The following is a 19,927-nucleotide window of genomic DNA, read 5'->3' as shown; positions in this document are numbered from 1 at the left end:
GGAAAATTAACAAATATGAATTTCGACTTTATTTGCAAAATCTCTCTGGAATTTCTTAAAATGGGCATAACTTTTGCATACGAACTCGGATGAAAAAGTTTTTTATATGAAAAATCATCTACTCGAAAAGTTACATCCGAATTTAACTGGGGGAACCCCGTTAAACATTTTCAAAATCCTCAAAAACCTAACAGAAAAAAAGATACGGGGCTTTTTAAGATCTGGAGAGGCAAAAAAATTCAAAAAATTTCAAATTGTGGTCAAACTGTGGTCAAACAATGGTCAAACTTATTATTCTAGAATATTAGTGTTACTAAATAATTATTTCAGTTTTTTTAAAATTTTGGTCAAATCTGGTCAAACCGTGGTCAAACAATGGTCAAACTAATTATTCCAGAAATATTAGTGTTACTAAATAATTATTGTTTTTTAAAACAATAGTTTCAAACTCAAACAGTGAAATGTGTCACTTCATGCTCAAGCTAAATTCCTGAGGGTTAATAGAATTGACATCCTACTATTGTCAGGAAAACAACAAGTGCAGACTTGGAAACGAGGGAGAATAGAACCCGGAAGTTAAGCGTGCTCAGGTTGGAGTAGTGAGAGGATGGGTGACCGTCCGGGAAGTTAGATGATTTGGAATGATGAGGGGTGATTAGAGATTAGAGGATAAATTGAGCAGTGATGAGGGGTGGTGATTAGAGATTAGAGGTTAAAATAATTCAGAAATTTGAAAATTAAAAAAATTAAAAAAATTCGCAAAAAAACCAGGTTTAGGGGGGCTAAAACCCTAAACCTGCGGAGGAGGCCTTTAGTCCCGGTTAGCCACGAGAACCGGGACTAAAGGTCCTCCGCCCCGACGGACTCCTGGCGCCCACGTGGACGGGCCTTTAGTCGCGGTTCGTAAGAGGCGCGACTAAAGGGGGGGCCTTTAGTCGCGCATATTTAGTCCCGGTTGCACAGCCGGGATTAATGGCCTTTGCGAACCGGGACTAAAGGCCTATTCTCTACCAGTGATGCCCTACAGGCCGGAGTATGTGTCTGCCCAGGCCGTGTGGGTGAGTGCGGAGTCATGGTCACTGCCAGAGCTGTAACAGGCCCCGCCCACCCACCTGTGACAACCACCGCCCTTCGCCGACCTCACCGAGGATGAAAGCGATGGCCAGGATGGCGGCGACGGCCGGGACTAGAAGATCTGGTTTTTTAATTTATTTTTATGCTTAAGTTTAATGTACGGCGACGAGGACGGCCAGAACTTTTGAAATTAATGTAGTATATTTTAAATTTAAATTATAGTTTAAGTTATTTTTATGTGTTTTTAAGTGTAAGTTTAAGTTTTTTAGCATTGTTTGAAATATGTCTAGCCTGTGTCCGCAGACCGCAGGGACATAAATGGATATGTGCGTCCGCCTGACCGACCTAATATAAGGGACAAAAAGGAGACAAAACTGCATCCGCTTGCGTTGGCTGGTTGGAGTGGGAATTACGCACCGTCTAGCTAGCCGACTCGTACAAGAGTTCCAACGAGGACGCATCAAACAACCTATCTGGACTCTAATATGATCACTTTCCTGAACGAATTTAGCTACCAAACACTAGCACACGATCGAATCGAATAAAACTAGCACTGCTACTCAGCTTGAAGCCAACTCCAACACGTTAAAACAAGCGTTTTCCTAAGACTATTGATCGTCAAAAAAAATTAGTCAAGATTTATGTCACATCTAAGCTGATGTCCACTCTGTTTGTGGTCTATTTTTTGTCCTAATTTTTTTTTTGCTACATTATGTATTTGTGGGAGCTTAGACGTGACATTCTTTAAAAACATCTAGATATGAGTTAGACAAACTGTTTATATTGCTAATATCTTCCGCCGGCGCCGACCGTCGTCTTCGCCGCGGCAACTCGACCTCCTCTACAGGTACGTGTCCAGCTCTCCTCTCTCCCCATCTTCTTGCGTGCTCCCTGATCGTTCCCTGGTTTTGCACCCATCTAAACCCTAGCTAGCAGATCCACTTAAGAGCAAGATATACTCCATTATATTATCCCCCCTTGCAATCTGTCAAATACCCCAACTAATTGGCCAATCGACGTCGTTATTCAGCCCATGTTTCTCCTAGTTCGTAGCAAGCGTATACACCCCGAGAGATCTGGAGAGAAAAAAAAGAGAGTAATGAACCATTAGTTGAGAAACCATAAGGGTTCCTAAAGAGAGTATTGAGTCGTTTGTTGAGATCTCGTCCATGGAAGTTATTTCTCGCTGCTGCATGAGGCCTCGTGGTTCACAATTGAGACCGACAGTGCTCTCCATTGCACCTTCTTCTTCCAAACATGCAGGCCGTGCCATGGGCGTAAGGGCCGGCGCTGGCCGACGGCTCGCCGTATGTTGTCCATAGCTAGAACATTAGAGAAGGGTTTTTTTTTTCTTCATATTTTTCCATTATGTACTCTGTAGTCCAGTTATGTTCGTCAACCAAACTAATTCAGTAATCGTCCATAACTGCATGGACTGCCGTTGTGATCTCATTACGTTTACTTGCGTGTCACCTTTTGTTAAACCGAACAGCTCCTATAAATGGGGTGGGCAATCGATGTGTGTCGAGTGGCTCTAGAATACTACTGGGTTACTATCTTACATATACTAGATCGATACTCCCTCTGTAAACTAATAAGAGTCTTTAGATCACTATTTTAGTTATCTAAACGTTTTTATATTAATTTACGGAGGGAGTACATGTGAAATACAGTTATTTTCCACGTACACAATCGAAACCTCTGTAGAATGGAGGTATTGAATGAATTCCATAGTAACATATTGTCAATTTACCATGGTCCAAAAATGATTTGTATTGTATTTTGACATTGCCAATTTTTGCCTTTCAGTATTCTGCCATGCAAAGATGGATTCAATTAAGGAGATTGCTGCTGCTAGTCTAACTGATGATCTATTGGTGGAAATCCTCTCTCGGGTGCCCTTCAAGTCTTTCTGCCGTTTCAAATGTGTCTGCAAGGCTTGGCTTGCCTTCGCCTCTGATCCACACTACCAACGAAAACTGCCGAAAATTCCCACTGGTCTTTTTCACGGACGCGAAGATTCGTCTGTTGCCCAACTTGTTAGCCTGTCGCCAAATGATGAGGAAATTAATGGAGCTCTTACATTCTTGCCGGGCCATGAGCACTTAGAATTTGTGGACTGTTGCAATGGCCTAGTTCTTTGTAACTACAAGAGCAGTTATACTTATCCAGAAGCTTGCCGCTTCATTGTGTGTAACCCCGCAACACAGGAGTGGAGGTCACTTCCTGATATTCACCTTGGCCTAGATGACTTCGCCTGTGATGCTTTTTTGGCCTTCGATCCATCATGGTCAGCGCAGTTCCATGTATTTAAGTTTGATGGTTTTTGGGCACTCGATACGAGTAAATTTGAGGTGTTCTCGTCTGACCTATCCACATGGATTGTGGATGCTGCATGGAGTCCTTTTATAGACAGTTGTAGTCAACACCACTTTATAGGAGGAGTGTTGTACATGCACACAGGCGGGGATGAAATTCTGGGGTTGGAGGTAATGGGTTCTGGCAAACCACCCCGTCATTTTACTATGAAGTTGCCGCATGGCCATTCGGATCTCGTATCTGGTTGTTTTGGTCAATACGGATCCGAGGGAGTAAAATATTCTGGCAAGCCACGCAGCATATGGATCCGAGGGAGTAGCATATTTTATTTACATTAACTTCCACACTTACACATAGATTTTACTACATATATTTACAGTTTCAAGGATAATTTTACTTTCACACTTACATGTGCTGTTGAGCACTGTTGTCTTTTTTTCATTCTCTGCTCATAATCGCCGAGTATTGTAATTTGTGTGTGCCACCAAATCATATAGGACTCCGTGGCCCAATGGATAAGGCGCTGGTCTACGAAACCAGAGATTCTGGGTTCGATCCCCAGCGGAGTCGCAACTTTTTCTCGTTTTTTTTTTCAAATCAAACTTCATTCTGGGCCCACCTCCTGACAGATTTTGTTACATTATCATAGCTGAATCTAACGGTAAAAAAATCTTATTCCATCGCCGCTTTTCACCAAATCGTCATGGAAATGAAATGTGCACGCCAAAAAAGAGCGCAAAACCATACATACGTGCATATGCCATCTCTCTCGTGTATGAATGAGCTATAGCTATAATGCAAAACACAGGAGGCAGAGTTTCATTCACTAGAGAGTAAAAAGAAACTACCGTTTGCAAGATCATTGCAAATTGTACGCCGCTTTGATAAAAAAAATTCTCAATTGGCATAACTGCACAAGCTCTGGACAAACATTATTCTGCCAGTTTAGAATAAATACACAACAAACTGTAACTATGTCCTGACGATACTGCAAGTGGTCGTTAAATCGATTACGTATGGACTTGAAGAACAAAGAATATACATATAGATAGATATAGAACACAATCTTCATGAGAAAGGGGTGGACACCAGTTGCATCTTCTTTACATAGCAAAAAAAGTGGAGTGCTGCCATTGTTTGATGAATGAATGATAATCTATCGCACGCCTGCTTCCATCAAGGGCGTGACGACTTGTGGGCACGGGGCCGGTTCGTGAACACCCGGCCATTGCTTCTCACAAAGTGTGTGATCCCGATACAAAGACCAGCCCAGAGAAGTGACAGCAGTAAATGACGAGCGTCATGCCGAGCTGCAGCAAAGAGAGTTTGCAGTTGAGTTATATGCATCCATGCATTCTCCACATTGGCATCTACGTATGGTACAATCAACCAGGACACCTGAGGTTGCAGTTGAGTTATACGCATACATTTCCCATCAAGGGATGAACATGTCTTTTTTTTTTTGTTACAATCACCCAGGAAAACCAAGTTACAGCTTGCAAAGTGATACAGATAGCCGTAACTGTGATGATACCAAGTATATAACGAATGCTATGGAAGCATCCACTGGAGCTTTGATACCCACTTGACACATGCATCAATCTAGATTTTATGTATTATTATGGATATTCTTTGTCTTGAGTAGACACCAAAATCAAATGGTTACAACAATATTAATATGTGTAAGTTAGGCCAAAAAAATCTTTCCGAGTGGCACAGTTGGAAGTATGTAAACCCCACGGGGCATAGTGTAGCAACAGCATGACTCTTCTATTAATCCACTGAAATATGAAAAGAACTGCAAGAAACTTGCCCAGACTGGATTTTGGCAAAACATACTAGTTTTTATTAGTGCACTAAAATTATTTAGGGGCAAAACTTGCGCGTCCAGCACCCAAAGAATTCTCAAAAAAACAGACTTCAAAAGTTTCTGCTTGACAGAATGCAAGCAAATCATAGCAAGCACTAGTTGACATAATTATCAGAAGCAGCCAAGCATAACATAGCAAGCACTAGTTGACAGAATGCAAGCACATATTTCAGGCTTTCAGCAGATTGAGAAATCTTACCATGTCTCAGTGACATCATCATGAACATAAAAGCTCCGGAAACCAATGCAAAAGCAAGGCGGGCGGACTGTAAAAGAGGAGTAGCACAAGTGAGAGATCTTCTCTATTGGAAAAATAGACGAAACCCATTTCTGTATCCATTCTATCTGTGTAGCATACATAACTATATGCTAAAGTGAGTACTAAGTGTCTGCAATCATGTGCCTAGTAACAGCACACCCACAAGGCCAGGTACATATCAGAAATATTCCAGAGCTGACCTATACTAGAATACTAAATAGGCATTTCCATTTTCCAATGAACAACTTCACAATCCTACAAGTCCACAGGTAAGAACAGAAAGCAATAGTAAAATTGTACTCACCGCATAACTCTCTACAAATCCTGCTTTTGTTGGAGGTGCCATGTCTCGACTAACAGATGTGATGTAACGTCCTTGAAGAAGATCCATGGCATCCTATATAGAACAAACAAATAGACACAAATAAACAATGAGGCACTTGCATCTTAGTTCAGTTTTTTTATTGGAAGTAAGTTCAGTAGATGTTGCCCATGTGAGGTGAAAGATTTTGGAAACCTAGATTTTGGAAATGAGGCGCTAGATTTTGGAAACGTAATTAACACAGAACTACGGAGGATGCTTGCTTGGCCAACAAGGCCCCTCTTCAAACATGTGTCCAGCAGATTTACAGTATATTTTTTCCGTGTGTCCAGCAGATTTCATGATATGTAATTAGTTGCATTCGCACTATTCAATGAACAACTAAATGTCACCGTGGGCTAACAATAGTTTGACGTTTGGGCACCATCAAGATGACGAATCGACAAAGTCTCAGTCATGAATTGACTTGGCTACTGACAAAGCGCCATACTCATGAGTCTCACATGCATAAAAGGTCAGCTGCATACCTGCTTCGTCCCATCTGCGAAGTTGTTCAAGTAGTATCGAGCAAGTGAATACTGGAGATCATTCAAAATTCCCTGGGCACTTCGTTTCCCGTACCTTGTGGACAAAAATAATGTAGAATACAGAGAACATAAATATATTATCACCACTATGTTTCAGCAGAAGTATGCAAATAGGCAATAAAATGAGCTTACAGAGCTTACAATAAGTAGCACTAGAGTTCCAAGAACAGAGCTCTTATCGATAGTTATCTGTTATCTTAGGCCCATTAGCTCTAATAGGTACTCCCTCCGTCCGAAAAAGCTTGTCCCTCAAATGAATGTATCTAGCACCAAGTTAGTGCTAGATACATCCATTTGAGAGACAAGCTTGGGACAAGCTTTTCGGACGGATGGGAGTATTGACATTAACAAAGAGACACTACCCAAAGGGTATTCAGTTGCCACAATGATGGGGAGTTTGCACCACAGATCAGTAAAATATATCTTTACAGTTGCTCGCTATCTCAGTGAAACTGGTAGACTATGGAGATTTGCTGCGAGTAGTTCAGCTGTGAACATAATCAAGGTGGTGAAAATATCAACATTCGTTTTTGCAACGCAACTGAGTAGTTCCCAGTCTTTCTGGGAAAGAGAGGAACTAAGATTAGCAATAGATGCAAATACAATGCACTTACAATAAGAACATGCATATTGCGTTGTATAGAAATTACCGAACAAAATCTCCCTTCAAAGCAGGAGTTCCGGAGTACTGAATGCTTATTGCATCTCCATGATTGGCCCACACTGGAAAATGATTTTTCTATTTCAGCAACACCGCTTAAATATACAAAAGCATGGGAGACATACAAATGAGAAAAACCCAGGCTAGTAAATGTGAACATAATACTCACAAACTTTGTAGCTTGCATCGAAAGCTGGATACTTGGTTATTGTATCGTTAACACCAAAAACTTCTATTTGTTGAAGTTGGCTCTCCAGAATTCTTCTCGCAATCATGCTCTGTTTTGTCATAGTACAGATTATCAGCAAAGTTCAGATATACAGATAAGAACTGAAAGTTGGACAGACGGAAGAGATATATAAAACAAAAGAAAGAACGGTAGTAACAGACTAATAGTCCATGACAAAAGAATTTATGAAGATAGAAGTAAATATAATGCCTAGTTATCCATGACTGTGAGCTAAGCAGGGTGACCCTGTCATGCAGTTAACCACACCACAGAGATAGGGACAAGGGATTTGTCTACCAAACATGCTGAGCCTTGGAGATGAGAAATACTAGTGATAACATGGCCCCATTATATATATGACTCTCCTCCTAACAATTCTCAACAGAATCGATCTCAATATAAACTAGGTAATGATAAATATATCAAACAATTAATTTGTATCCTAGGTAACTAATTACACTATTTAGGGAAATAGATAACTTGATTGGAAAGAACCATCCTAATTCTCGACGCAGGACCACTACTGCAGAATTGTGAGTGACCTGGTACTGGCCATCCCTGGCGTGGAGCAGCAGCAACCTTAGCAAGCTCAGTTCGCCTGCCCTCAATGTAGACTAGGGAATACCAACCATAAGAAACAGCTTATTGTCTCCTTGTGTGATTTATCTCTTGTCTTTTACTTTGCGCTTTGCATTTATAGAATCGCATTGTCTGCTTGCTAGTAACCCTAGGATAGCCTCGACCTAGTGTCCTAGAAAAAGGGTGTTGATGCACCATGCACTTAGCAAATAACAGATTATGAAAGCATCAAACGGCACAAAACTAATTTTCTTGAGTTTTTCACACAAAAAACTTGTTAGAAGGTTTTAGAAGTCTTCTATTCCCACCCCCATCGCTCATATTGTCATCCTTGATCCTACATATTGGACTCTATAAGTTGTTTGCTAAACTATAGCCCATGTAAAAATAACGTCAGTCATGCCAAGTGAATTTATTAAAGTGTTATTGGATTACAAAACCTGTTGTTAAAATTGAGATTCATATGAAAGGAAATAAAAGATGTACTTGGAAGTTGGAAAGATGTACCTGAGTTACATTGGTACGATCTAAACAATCAATACAATTATTTCTGACAACGCCGAGCTGCTCCTGAATTTTCTCGCCTTTCTCATTCAACAGGAAGTACCTTTAGCACAACATTGTTAGCAATACCATGAGAAGGAAAGATACCATCGAAGGATATAAGAATCTCTAATATAAAGCACAAGGGAACATAGTAGATGGATGTACATAAAACCACAAATTGTTCTTCACTTTTCTTCCTAAGATGAAAAAAACTCAAACAGCTACACAGGACAGCACTAAGAGTACAACTGAAGACATGATTAAATTTTCATGTTCTGCCAGGAACTCTGTTTTACCAAAAACAGCATATAGGATGTAGCTCTTTTGAGGCAGATGCACTAGTGCCTTCAAGGCTCCAACCAATACCCAAACCTTTTAAGTGGAGTCGAAAAATAAGTTGTTTGCTAATAAGATGACTGGGGGTATGATGGTATCGCTTTTTTACATTGTAATGAAAACAACCAAGCACCATAAATAGATTATGCCACTTTAGTAGTAAGCAAAGCTAACCGATTAACAATTACATCCCCGACTTAAATATTACTTGTACAAATCTCGAAACACATCAAGGAGCAAGCAGATCATATCAACCCTATTCCTGCTTTAAGATTTGTGTAATTTTTAAGGGAATGAGCATAGATCAATCTCTATGGTTAAGAGATTGCCTGATTGCAGAAAAAAGAGAAAAAACATATCAACTGTTAAGAGATTGTAATTTTCAAGGAACACCTCAAGGAGCAAGCAGATCATATCAAAGCCTTTCAGAGAGGGGGAAAACATACAGTAATAGAAAAGTAAAACCAAACTTAAATGCACAAAAGTGATTGGTAGTATGTCATGGAAGATGGAACACAAAATAGTATATCGTCTGGCAACATACTTGTGTTTCTTCAGGTAATCCTCAATTTGCTCATACAACTGTGAGAGGCGCTCAAAGTGAACATGCCCACAAATACGATGGAAGTCAAAATGCACATATCTGCAGAAGACAAGCTTAGATACACATTTAGCTACTAAGACGCGATATGATAACTCTACAGTAGATAGAAACAGCAAAATAAAGCATTACCTTACATCTTCACTGAGAATTGGTTCGATAGATTTTGCATATCTTTCATGGAGTCGGCCTTCACCACCTTGCTGAATATAGCCATACAGAAAAAAGAGAGGTACAAGATGAACATTACATGGAAAACAGAATAAAGTTAACAAGCCAGACTCATTAGGAAAGAATGTGCTACTCATGCTCTGTCTGAAAGAAAAATCCGTCAATAATCACTTCATCAAGTATTATTTTTTACCAATCCGCAACATAAGCTGAACAAGTAAATTAATTCCATGTCAAGGAATAAATCATGCCAGAGAAAGAAACAGCACGCAAGTATACAAGTGACTATGAGAATCATCGATCTTTAAAACAAAGAATTTGAATCTAATTTTGTAAGTTAGACACCTTAACCGGGAGCAGAAGCAATGTGTGATGGCATTTCTGAAGCAAGTATATCTTAGCTTGAACAGAGCACTGGTTGAGCTAGAAGGCCGAGAGAACAGTACTTACTGTATTGACAAGATCAACAGCCAAGACAGCTCCATATTTCTTTTGTAAGTCTTTGAAGTGCCTCTCAAGTACACTAGGCTGAAGAAACATAGAAAGAAGCCCAAGACAAATTAAGAGGAAAGAAAATAGTAAACACAACTTGGATTGCTGATCAACGTCAACAAAACAAAGCATAAGTTGAGAGAGTTCACCGCTTCCTCTTGTCTAACAACGTCGAAGCTAGGTTTGTATGTCAAATCAACAATCTGCTCCCACAAGAATGGCATAGAACCTCGAACCTACATAACATATAATTTGTTAATGTTTGGAGGTGGTTAAAGTTTTTTCGGAACCAAGAAACAACTAATGAGACTATTAGCACATATATTAAAACAAAGGGTAATAAAGAAGCTGTCTGTATGTCTGAAGAAACTTACTTGTACATAGGATGCTGTATAGCCTTTTGATTGCATTATCTGCTCTGATTCAACAAAGTTTGCAGCATAACCCTCTGCATCAGCTCCTCTTCTCCACATACGAGTACCTTCAATATAATAGCCTCATGAAGTGTTGTTCGATCATAGGGCATTGAGCTTCTCAAGAACAAGAAATCAGAATATAACATTATATAATTGAAGGAAACTTGTGAATAATCTTATTTTGATGTCTCGTAAACCTCACCTATCCTCCCTGTGCACCTACGTGCTATCAGGGTCACATTTACCTTCTCTGACCCAACTTCTGCCTGGATATTCTGAAAACCTGATATTTAGTTAAGTTGTAGTAACTCACATTATAGGGCTCACTGAGTTTCACATAAAAATACATCATCTTATATATCTGGCCGTTACAAAGAGTAAATGACATGTATGACAAGGATACTGCCTTGAATGACTGGCAACAAATACTGGTCCAGCTGTAAAAGGAAAAAAGCAGGAATCAAATACTCTGCAGATATTGGTTATAACTCCTTCAAAACTGAAAAAACAAATAAATGGCAAGACTGATCTTACTTTGTTCTCAATTAGAGGTTCCAACAAGTAGCTATTCCACAGAAATCTCGGCTCTGCCTGAAAAGAATAATGCTCATTAATCTGTGAAAGAATAGTTATACTCATAGCTGAAAATGCAGCCAGACGGGCATAACAAAGATGGCCTGGTACTGGTATTTCCATGTGTAAGCAAACTCTACAGCAAGAAGTGAGAAGGAATCGAACCTGTCTCCAAAGAGGACGTGATTTGAACTCGTCATCGACATCATACAGCCTCTGTGAACTGGAATAGTAGGGACAAAGATATGATGCCAATTACAGTGAGAACAAAAGTAACTAAAACATGTCAGCATGTCTGTACCATAAACATGAAGAGAGAGGGACAAAATGCCAACTACTAAAGCTGAGAACATGCATATTGTATTCTAATCCTCTCTTCATTAACAAGTTAAATGGCTTAGACACTAATACACAAGTGTAACTGGCATGTTTCGTGTAAATAAGATACTCACTTAAGTGTTAAGTTGATATCATAGGAGAAGTAGAGGCCCATGGTCTTCTCTGCAGCATCCAGGAGTTCGGAAATTTCAGATTCCATTTTTTTCTGCTAATAGTTTATCGGGATGTTTAGCAGATGGAATATAGGTAGAAATAATATTAACTAGGAGCAAATAAGCATTGTTATACCTGCTCGGGAGAAGTGTTAAGCGAGTCATTGCAGCGAAGGACTTTTAGTCCTGTCACTTTAAAAATTGCATGCCCCAAGTATGATCCCACACAATCACGGTCAGTGATCACAAAAAAATACGATCCAACAGCAAGTTTGAGCACTCCTATCACACCAAAAACTGTTTGAACTTTAGGATTTATGGAGGGGCTACGTGGTGGCAACTCTTCAACTAAATTCATTGATCCACTGGCCCGGCTAACTGACAAATATAAGTCAGCAAGACCATCAATTGGTTCAAATATATAACGGTCTGCAAACTCCCAGAGTCTCAGTCTTGTGTGGAGTTTACATGACGGGTTTGTGTCCTTTGCTGCATCCATGATGGGATACCCTGAAATAGAGATCAAATACCATCCACGTTAAGTATAGTGAAGCAGCCATATGAGATATGACAAGGGATACAAATAAAAAGGTTAATATATTCAACAGACCACAATGTGACCATACACTTAAATAATGAGGAATTGAGGATGAATTAAGAAACCCCATACAAGTCATGGGGTTCTAATAAAGCAACTACTTCTGTCTAAACACCCCAACAATCATTGATTGTCTGAACTACGTGTTACCCTATTCACTAAATTTCAATAGAAAGCGTGAATTGTTTTTCTAATGCTGGCATTGAAATAGTAGCCTAAGATGCCAAAGATGATTATTTACTTCGTTGTTTTTCTGTTATACTTCCTACAACTTTTTTTTCATGGACATGAGTAGCAACATATGCTTTGCATGTTATTGCTATCATTAACTGATTTTTCCACACCACATAAAATTTTTCAGTTTCAATTTAACGATACAAGTCAGGAGTTTGATCAAAGTTTTGCAACCATATAAAATACTTGCGAGGTGGTGCTTAGAATTAAAAAAAAGTCATGATGGCGTATATGGAACTAAGATTTCTACTAAAATACTCCCTCTGTTCCAAATAGAACAACACCGTTTTTTACCTTTCAGTCTCCAGTATGCAACATGGACGGTTACTAATTTTTTTATGAACATATAAGAAAAGATAGTGCTGCCAAAGTACTTTTCATGGCAAATGTAATGACGCCATTCCCACCTGACCTGAACTTTATTTTTACTAATTAGCTATCAAAGAAAGAGAAGTTTGGCTGCATCGTTTCTTTTGGATTGAAGACAATAACCAATATTATCATCAGAGCAAGCCCCTTGTAATGCTGAAACCCACCCAAGCACAAGCAGCAAGCCAGCAGCTAAAACATATAAACTGAACCTTGGGCGGCATGGACAAGCGTAAGCGGGCCGAGCGAGCGGCCTGCACCGCGCCAGGGTAAACGAGCTTTGGAAGCAATGGGACGAACACAACAACTCTGCTGCGAAGCAAGCCATCTTCTAGCGCCCTGAACCCTGCCAGTCAAACGGCGATTTGCGCAGGGGGGCGGCGTAGAGAGCGCAGCCTGCGGCCATTGACGCCTAGGCACGCGGCCAGTGCTGGAGATCTTGGGCCATGGGGGATTGGGGGGATCTGGTTGTCCGTGCGGTGTGGCCCTGCCTGCCTATAGGTTGATTCCGGATCAGGATCGGGCGGGCAAGCTGAGAATCAGAAGAAGGTGGGTGATAAACTTTGTGGTGTGGGGGTAACCGGGATCCAGGCACGGCCGAGCTAAAGCTTTGGTAAGGCACTACTCGGATCTAGTCAGGTGCAGCTAGCACGTCGCCGGCCGACTAAAAGTTTGATGCTTGAACTGAAGAAGCAAGGCAAATCACGGCGAGAGCAAAAGGGGATCTGAGCTGCCGACTGACCTTTTCGGCCGGCGCGCGCGAGTCGGCTGGGAGATGGGGGCGAGCGGCGGAGCGACGCCGGGGGCGGCGAGAGGTGGCGTCGCAGGCAGGGCAGGAACCGACCGGCGGCCTCGGTGATGCAGATCGTGCCCTCCTGTCTCGCTCCTCTGCGTTGTTGCAGACCAGGACCAGGGGCGGACGCACGTTGACTCCCTACCGGATTTCTCACGTGCTCTGCCAAGCTTCCGTGTGCCCCCACTCAGGCCCCGTTTGTGTTTGTTTCAACTTTGATCTGATTCGAATCACCTGGGAATTCGCTTTGATAGGAAAGCGGATTCACAGTTATATAAGATCATGCTTGTTTTAGTTTTGGTTGGATTCGAATCACTTATAGATTTGCTTCAGTGGTAAAGCCGATTCGCATCGCCATGGAGGTCCTTCAGCAAATTGAACTAAAAATGGCCTGAATCCAGATTCATCGGATTCAGCTTCACTATCTGATTCGAAATTGTTGTTTATTTCACTAAAAAAACGGTTTCGCTGACAAAGCTGATTCACAATAGTTGTTTGTTTTAGATTTTAGATTCAACTTCACTGGCAAAGCTGAATCTGATTTCTGAAGCTCAAACAAACAGGGCCTCGGCCTACCGTCGTTTCTTTTCAAAAGCCCATATACTTTGAATTTGTAGGAGCAGCCCACCACCAAGAAACAGCCAGCCTCGCTTCAAGAAAAAAAATACAGCTGTCTTATAAAAAACAATTATGCAATTTCCCTCTTTCTATAGGTCGTCTATAAAGTCTTTTCCGTTCCAATTTTTTGTTTGTGTGCAATTTCAATGTTAGAAACAATGTTAGTTTTAACAATTTTATGTGTATATATTTACCGGCTTAGGGGACTAGGCCAGTTCAAATATTTTCTTTCGTAATAACATGTAGATTTTAGTATGGAACTTTATACTTGCAAGTAAATTTAATTCAGATCATCGGTACACTCGCAATGTTGGTTGTAGAGTTAAAATGACAGATTTCGTGTGGTAATTTCCGAGTTGTTTTGGTGTATGTATGCTTTGAGTCCAAACGATTAGTCTTCTCAGTTTAATGTTAAGAAGTTGATGAAATTGACTCGATCTTATCCCAAACAATGATTTGGTGGGTCTTGAGCATGCACTTTATCTCTATTTCAATAGTGTGACCCATGATACAAGGTTTGCTAGCTTGTAAAAATATCTATGACCGGGAATAAACTGAAGGTGACTACAAAGGCGCATCGTTCTTATCCTTTAGTCTATAGACTTGCAAAACTATCAGCAACTCCGTGTCGGAGGGTGATCTCCAGACACCAGGGATCAATGATACCCCGTATTTGTTAGTTCGGCTAGGGGCTAAAACACCAAGTCAATCAACTCTCAAAGACAGGCAAGGAAAGCATGAACACAGAAGGGTTTAAATACAGGAGTTTGGTTCTTTTCTTTCTGTATCAGAATACGCCATAGAGACCGAGCCTTCCGATTGATCGAACCAGCCAACTAAGGGTCCATTCACTTTTGTAGTACATACGAATCAGATCTAGGCAAGAAAGACCAGAATTCTGAGCTCTCCCCCTTTACGGGTAAGAGCGAAACCCCGCAGTCGTGGGTTATAGGTGGCTTAAATAGAGTTAGCTCCCATAAGACCACGATAGGGGAGACATGCCCCTAAAGGTGTATCGACCCTGGCCACACTCTTTCTTAGGCTTGACGAGTAAATCGAAAAGGCGTGCCAAGATCTAATGAGTTTCCTATCCATCTCTAGAAGCATTCTTCCCATCTCCGGTTCTTCTCTCTTTTCCAGGTCGATAATCAAAGGACTGTTGGGAATCATAGCATAATTTTAAAAATTTCCTACGCTCACCAAGATGCATCTATGGAGTATACTAGCAACGAGGGGAAAGGAGTGCATCTACATACCCTTGTAGATCGCGAGCGGAAGCGTTCCAATGAACGTGGATGACGGAGTCGTACTCGCCGTGATCCAAATCACCGATGACCGAGTGCCGAACGGGCGGCACCTCCGCGTTCAACACACGTACGGTGCAGCGACGTCTCCTCCCTCTTGATCCAGCAAGGGGAAGGAGAGGTTGATGGAGATCCAGCAGCACGACGGCGTGGTGGTGGATGTAGCGGGTCTCGGCAGGGCTTCGCCGAGCTTTTGCGAGAGGGAGAGGTGTAGCAGGGGAGGAGGGAGGCGCCCAAGGCTGTAATGTTGCTGCCCTCCCTCCCCCCCCCTTTATATAGGCCCCCTGGGAGGGGGGCCGCCGGCCAAGATCCATCTGGAGGGGGGGCGGCGGCCAAGGGGGGTGGCTTGCCCCCCAAGGCAAGTGGGGCGCCCCCCCACCCTAGGGTTTCCAACCCTAGGTGCAGGGAGGAGGCCCATGGGGGGGCGCCCAGCCCACTAGGGGCTGGCTCCCTTCCCACTTCAGCCCACGGGGCCCTCCGGGATAGGTGGCCCCACCCGGTGGACCCCCGGGACCCTTCCGGTGGTCCCGGTACAATACCGGTAACCCCCGAAACTTTCCCGGTGGCCGAAACTTGACTTCCTATATATAATTCTTCACCTCCGGACCATTCCGGAACTCCTCGTGACGTCCGGGATCTCATCCGGGACTCCTAACAACTTTCGGGTTTCCGCATACACATATCTCTACAACCCTAGCATCACCGAACCTTAAGTGTGTAGACCCTACGGGTTCGGGAGACATGCAGACATGACCGAGACGCCTCTCCGGTCAATAACCAACAGCGGGATCTGGATACCCATGTTGGCTCCCACATGTTCCACGATGATCTCATCGGATGAACCACGATGTCGAGGATTCAATCAATCCCGTATGCAATTCCCTTTTTCAATCGGTATGTTACTTGCCCGAGATTCGATCGTCGGTATCCCAATACCTTGTTCAATCTCGTTACCGGCAAGTCTCTTTACTCGTATCGCAATGCATGATCCCGTGACTAACGCCTTAGTCACATAGAGCTCATTATGATGATGCATTACCGAGTGGGCCCAGAGATACCTCTCCGTCACACGGAGTGACAAATCCCAGTCTCGATCCGTGCCAACCCAACAGACACTTTCGGAGATACCCGTAGTGCACCTTTATAGTCACCCAGTTACGTTGTGACGTTTGGCACACCCAAAGCACTCCTACGGTATCCGGGAGTTGCACGATCTCATGGTCTAAGGAAAAGATATTTGACATTGGAAAAGCTCTAGCAAACGAAACTACACGATCTTTTATGTTATGCTTAGGATTGGGTCTTGTCCATCACATCATTCTCCTAATGATGTGATCCCGTTATCAATGACATCCAATGTCCATAGTCAGGAAACCATGACTATCTGTTGATCAACGAGCTAGTCAACTAGAGGCTTACTAGGGACACGTTGTGGTCTATGTATTCACACATGTATTACGATTTCCGGACAATACAATTATAGCATGAACAATAGACAATTACCATGAACAAAGAAATATAATAATAACCATTTATTATTGCCTCTAGGGCATATTTCCAACAGTCTCCCACTTGCACTAGAGTCAATAATCTAGTTACATTGTGATGAATCGAACACCCATTGCGTCCTGGTGTTGATCATGTTTTGCTCTAGGGAGAGGTTTAGTCAACGGATCTGCTACATTCAGGTCCGTATGTACTTTACAAATATCTATGTCTCCATTTTGAACACTTTCACGAATGGAGTTGAAGCGACCCTTGATATGCCTGGTCTTCCTGTGAAACCTGGGCTCCTTCGCAAGGGCAATAGCTCCAGTGTTGTCACAGAAGAGAGTCATCGGGCCCGACGCATTGGGAATCACCCCTAGGTCGGTAATGAACTCCTTCATCCAGATTGCTTCCTGTGCTGCCTCCGAGGCTGCCATGTACTCCGCTTCACATGTAGATCCCGCCACGACGCTTTGCTTGCAACTGCACCAGCTTACTGCTCCTCCATTCAAAATATACATGTATCCGGTTTGTGACTTCGAGTCATCCAGATCTGTGTCGAAGCTAGCGTCGACGTAACCCTTTACGACGAGCTCTTCGTCACCTCCATAAACGAGAAACATATCCTTAGTCCTCTTCAGGTACTTCAGGATATTCTTGACCGCTGTCCAGTGTTTCATGCCGGGATTACTTTGGTACCTTCCTACCAAACTTACGGCAAGGTTTACATCAGGTCTGGTACACAGCATGGCATACATAATAGACCCTATGGCCGAGGCATAGGGGATGACACTCATCTTTTCTCTATCTTCTGCCGTGGTCGGGTATTGAGCCATGCTCAATTGCACACCCTGCAATACAGGCAAGAACCCCTTCTTGGACTGATCCATATTGAACTTCTCAATATCTTGTCAAGGTATGTACTCTGTGAAAGACCAATGAGGCATCTTGATCTATCTCTATAGATCTTGATGCCTAATATATAAGCAGCTTCTCCAAGGTCCTTCATTGAAAAACACTTATTCAAATAGGCCTTTATACTTTCCAAGAATTCTATATCATTTCCCATCAATAATATGTCATCCACATATAATAGAGAAATGCTACAGAGCTCCCACTCACTTTCTTGTAAACACAGGCTTCTCCATAAGTCTGTGTAAACCCAAACGCTTTGATCATCTCATCAAAGCGAATGTTCCAACTCCGAGATGCTTGCACCAGCCCATAGATTGAGCGCTGGAGCTTGCATACTTTGTTAGCATTCTTAGGATCGACAAAACCTTCCGGCTGCATCATATACAACTCTTCCTTAAGGAAGCCATTAAGGAATGCCGTTTTGACGTCCATCTGCCATATCTCATAATCATAGTATGCGGCAATTGCTAACATGATTCGGACGGACTTCAGCTTCGCTACGGGTGAGAAAGTCTCATCGTAGTCAACCCCTTGAACTTGTCGATAACCCTTAGCGACAAGTCGAGCCTTATAGATGGTCACATTACCATCCGCGTCTGTCTTCTTCTTAAAGATCCATTTGTTTTCTATGGCTCGCCGATCATCGGGCAAGTCAGTTAAGTCCATACTTCGTTTTCATACATGGATCCTATCTCGGATTTCATGGCTTCTAGCCATTTGTCGGAATCCGGGCCCGCCATCGCTTCTTCATAGTTCAAAGGTTCACCGTCGTCTAACAACATGATTTCCAGGACAGGGTTGCCGTACCACTCTGGTGCGGAACGTGTCCTTGTGGACCTACGAAGTTCAGTAGTAACTTGATCCGAAGCTTCATGATCATCATCATTAACTTCCTCCCCAGTCGGTGTAGGCACCACAGGAACATCTTCCCGCGCTGCGCTACTTTCCGGTTCGGAAGGGGTGACTATCACCTCATCAAGTTCCACTTTCCTCCCACTCAATTCTTTCGAGAGAAACTCCTTCTCCAGAAAGGACCCGTTCTTGGCAACGAAGATCTTGCCTTCGGATCTGAGGTAGAAGGTATACCCAATGGTTTCCTTAGGGTATCCTATGAAGACGCATTTCTCCGACTTGGGTTCGAGCTTTTCAGGTTGAAGTTTCTTGACATAAGCATCGCATCCCCAAACTTTTAGAAACGACAGCTTAGGTTTCTTCCCAAACCATAATTCATACGGTGTCGTCTCAACGGATTTCGACGGAGTCCTATTTAAAGTGAATGCGGCAGTCTCTAAAGCATAGCCCCAAAATGAGAGCGGTAAATCGGTAAGAGACATCATAGATCGCACCATATCCAATAGAGTGCGATTACGACGTTCGGACACACCATTTCTCTGAGGTGTTCCAGGCGGCGTGAGTTGTGAAACTATTTCACATTTCCTTAAGTGTGTACCAAATTCGTGACTTAAATATTCTCCACCACGATCTGATCATAAGAAATTTATTTTCCTGTCACATTGATTCTCAACTTCACTCTGAAATTCCTTGAACTTTTCAAAGGTTTCAGACTTGTGTTTCATTAGGTAGACATACCCATATCTACTTAAGTCATCAGTGAGAGTGAGAACATAACGATATCCTCCGCGAGCCTCAACACTCATTGGACCGCACACATCGGTATGTATGATTTCCAATAAGTTGGTTGCTCGCTCCATTATTCCGGAGAACGGAGTCTTGGTCATCTTACCCATGAGGCATGGTTCGCACGTGTCAAATGATTCGTAATCAAGAGACTCCAAAAGTCCATCTGCATGGAGCTTCTTCATGCGCTTGACACCAATGTGACCAAGGCGGCAGTGCCACAAGTATGTGGGACTATCGTTATCAACTTTACATCTTTTGGTATTCACATTATGAATATGTGTAACATCACGTTCGAGATTCATCAAGAATAAACCATTGACCAGCGGGGCATGACCATAAAACATATCTCTCAAATAAATAGAACAACCATTATTCTCGGATTTAAATGAGTAGCCATCTCGAATTAAACGAGATCCAGATACAATGTTCATGCTCAAAGCT

The 19,927-nt window shown here is 42.3% G+C and overlaps 1 protein-coding gene and 1 non-coding gene across 3 annotated transcripts; one reads left to right on the top strand and one right to left on the bottom strand.

Annotated features, from left to right (window-relative positions):
• The first annotated feature begins 3,890 nt into the window (after positions 1–3,890).
• Positions 3,891–3,963, top strand: TRNAR-ACG (transfer RNA arginine (anticodon ACG)). The gene has a single exon. It is a non-coding gene; the product is annotated as a tRNA-Arg (tRNA).
• A 310-nt stretch (positions 3,964–4,273) lies between these two features.
• On the bottom strand, positions 4,274–13,764 carry LOC109779366 (phosphoinositide phosphatase SAC7). 2 transcript variants are annotated; one of them, XM_020337982.3, is made up of 19 exons: positions 13,470–13,764; positions 11,663–12,036; positions 11,488–11,579; positions 11,201–11,258; positions 10,997–11,053; positions 10,866–10,899; positions 10,665–10,745; positions 10,421–10,527; positions 10,196–10,282; positions 10,005–10,082; positions 9,516–9,586; positions 9,327–9,425; positions 8,408–8,507; positions 7,262–7,370; positions 7,082–7,154; positions 6,372–6,465; positions 5,827–5,919; positions 5,463–5,529; positions 4,274–4,703 (listed from the first exon to the last, which is right to left on the bottom strand). In XM_020337982.3, the coding sequence occupies exons 2-19, from the start codon at positions 12,023–12,025 to the stop codon at positions 4,570–4,572; spliced, it is 1,797 nt and encodes a 598-aa protein (XP_020193571.1). In that variant the 5' UTR covers positions 12,026–12,036; positions 13,470–13,764; the 3' UTR covers positions 4,274–4,569. The 2 variants fall into 2 exon arrangements, with proteins under 2 accessions (XP_020193571.1, XP_040247377.1); XM_040391443.2 differs by having other exon boundaries at positions 11,488–11,582; positions 13,470–13,750.
• Between the last annotated feature and the right edge of the window lie 6,163 nt (positions 13,765–19,927).

The sequence above is a fragment of the Aegilops tauschii genome, chromosome 1 (genome assembly GCF_002575655.3).
Source record: "Aegilops tauschii subsp. strangulata cultivar AL8/78 chromosome 1, Aet v6.0, whole genome shotgun sequence".
NCBI classification, from domain to species: Eukaryota; Viridiplantae; Streptophyta; class Magnoliopsida; order Poales; family Poaceae; genus Aegilops; species Aegilops tauschii.
The sequence above is the reverse complement of the archived record's forward strand: the minus strand, read 5'-3'. Positions and strand labels throughout refer to the sequence as shown.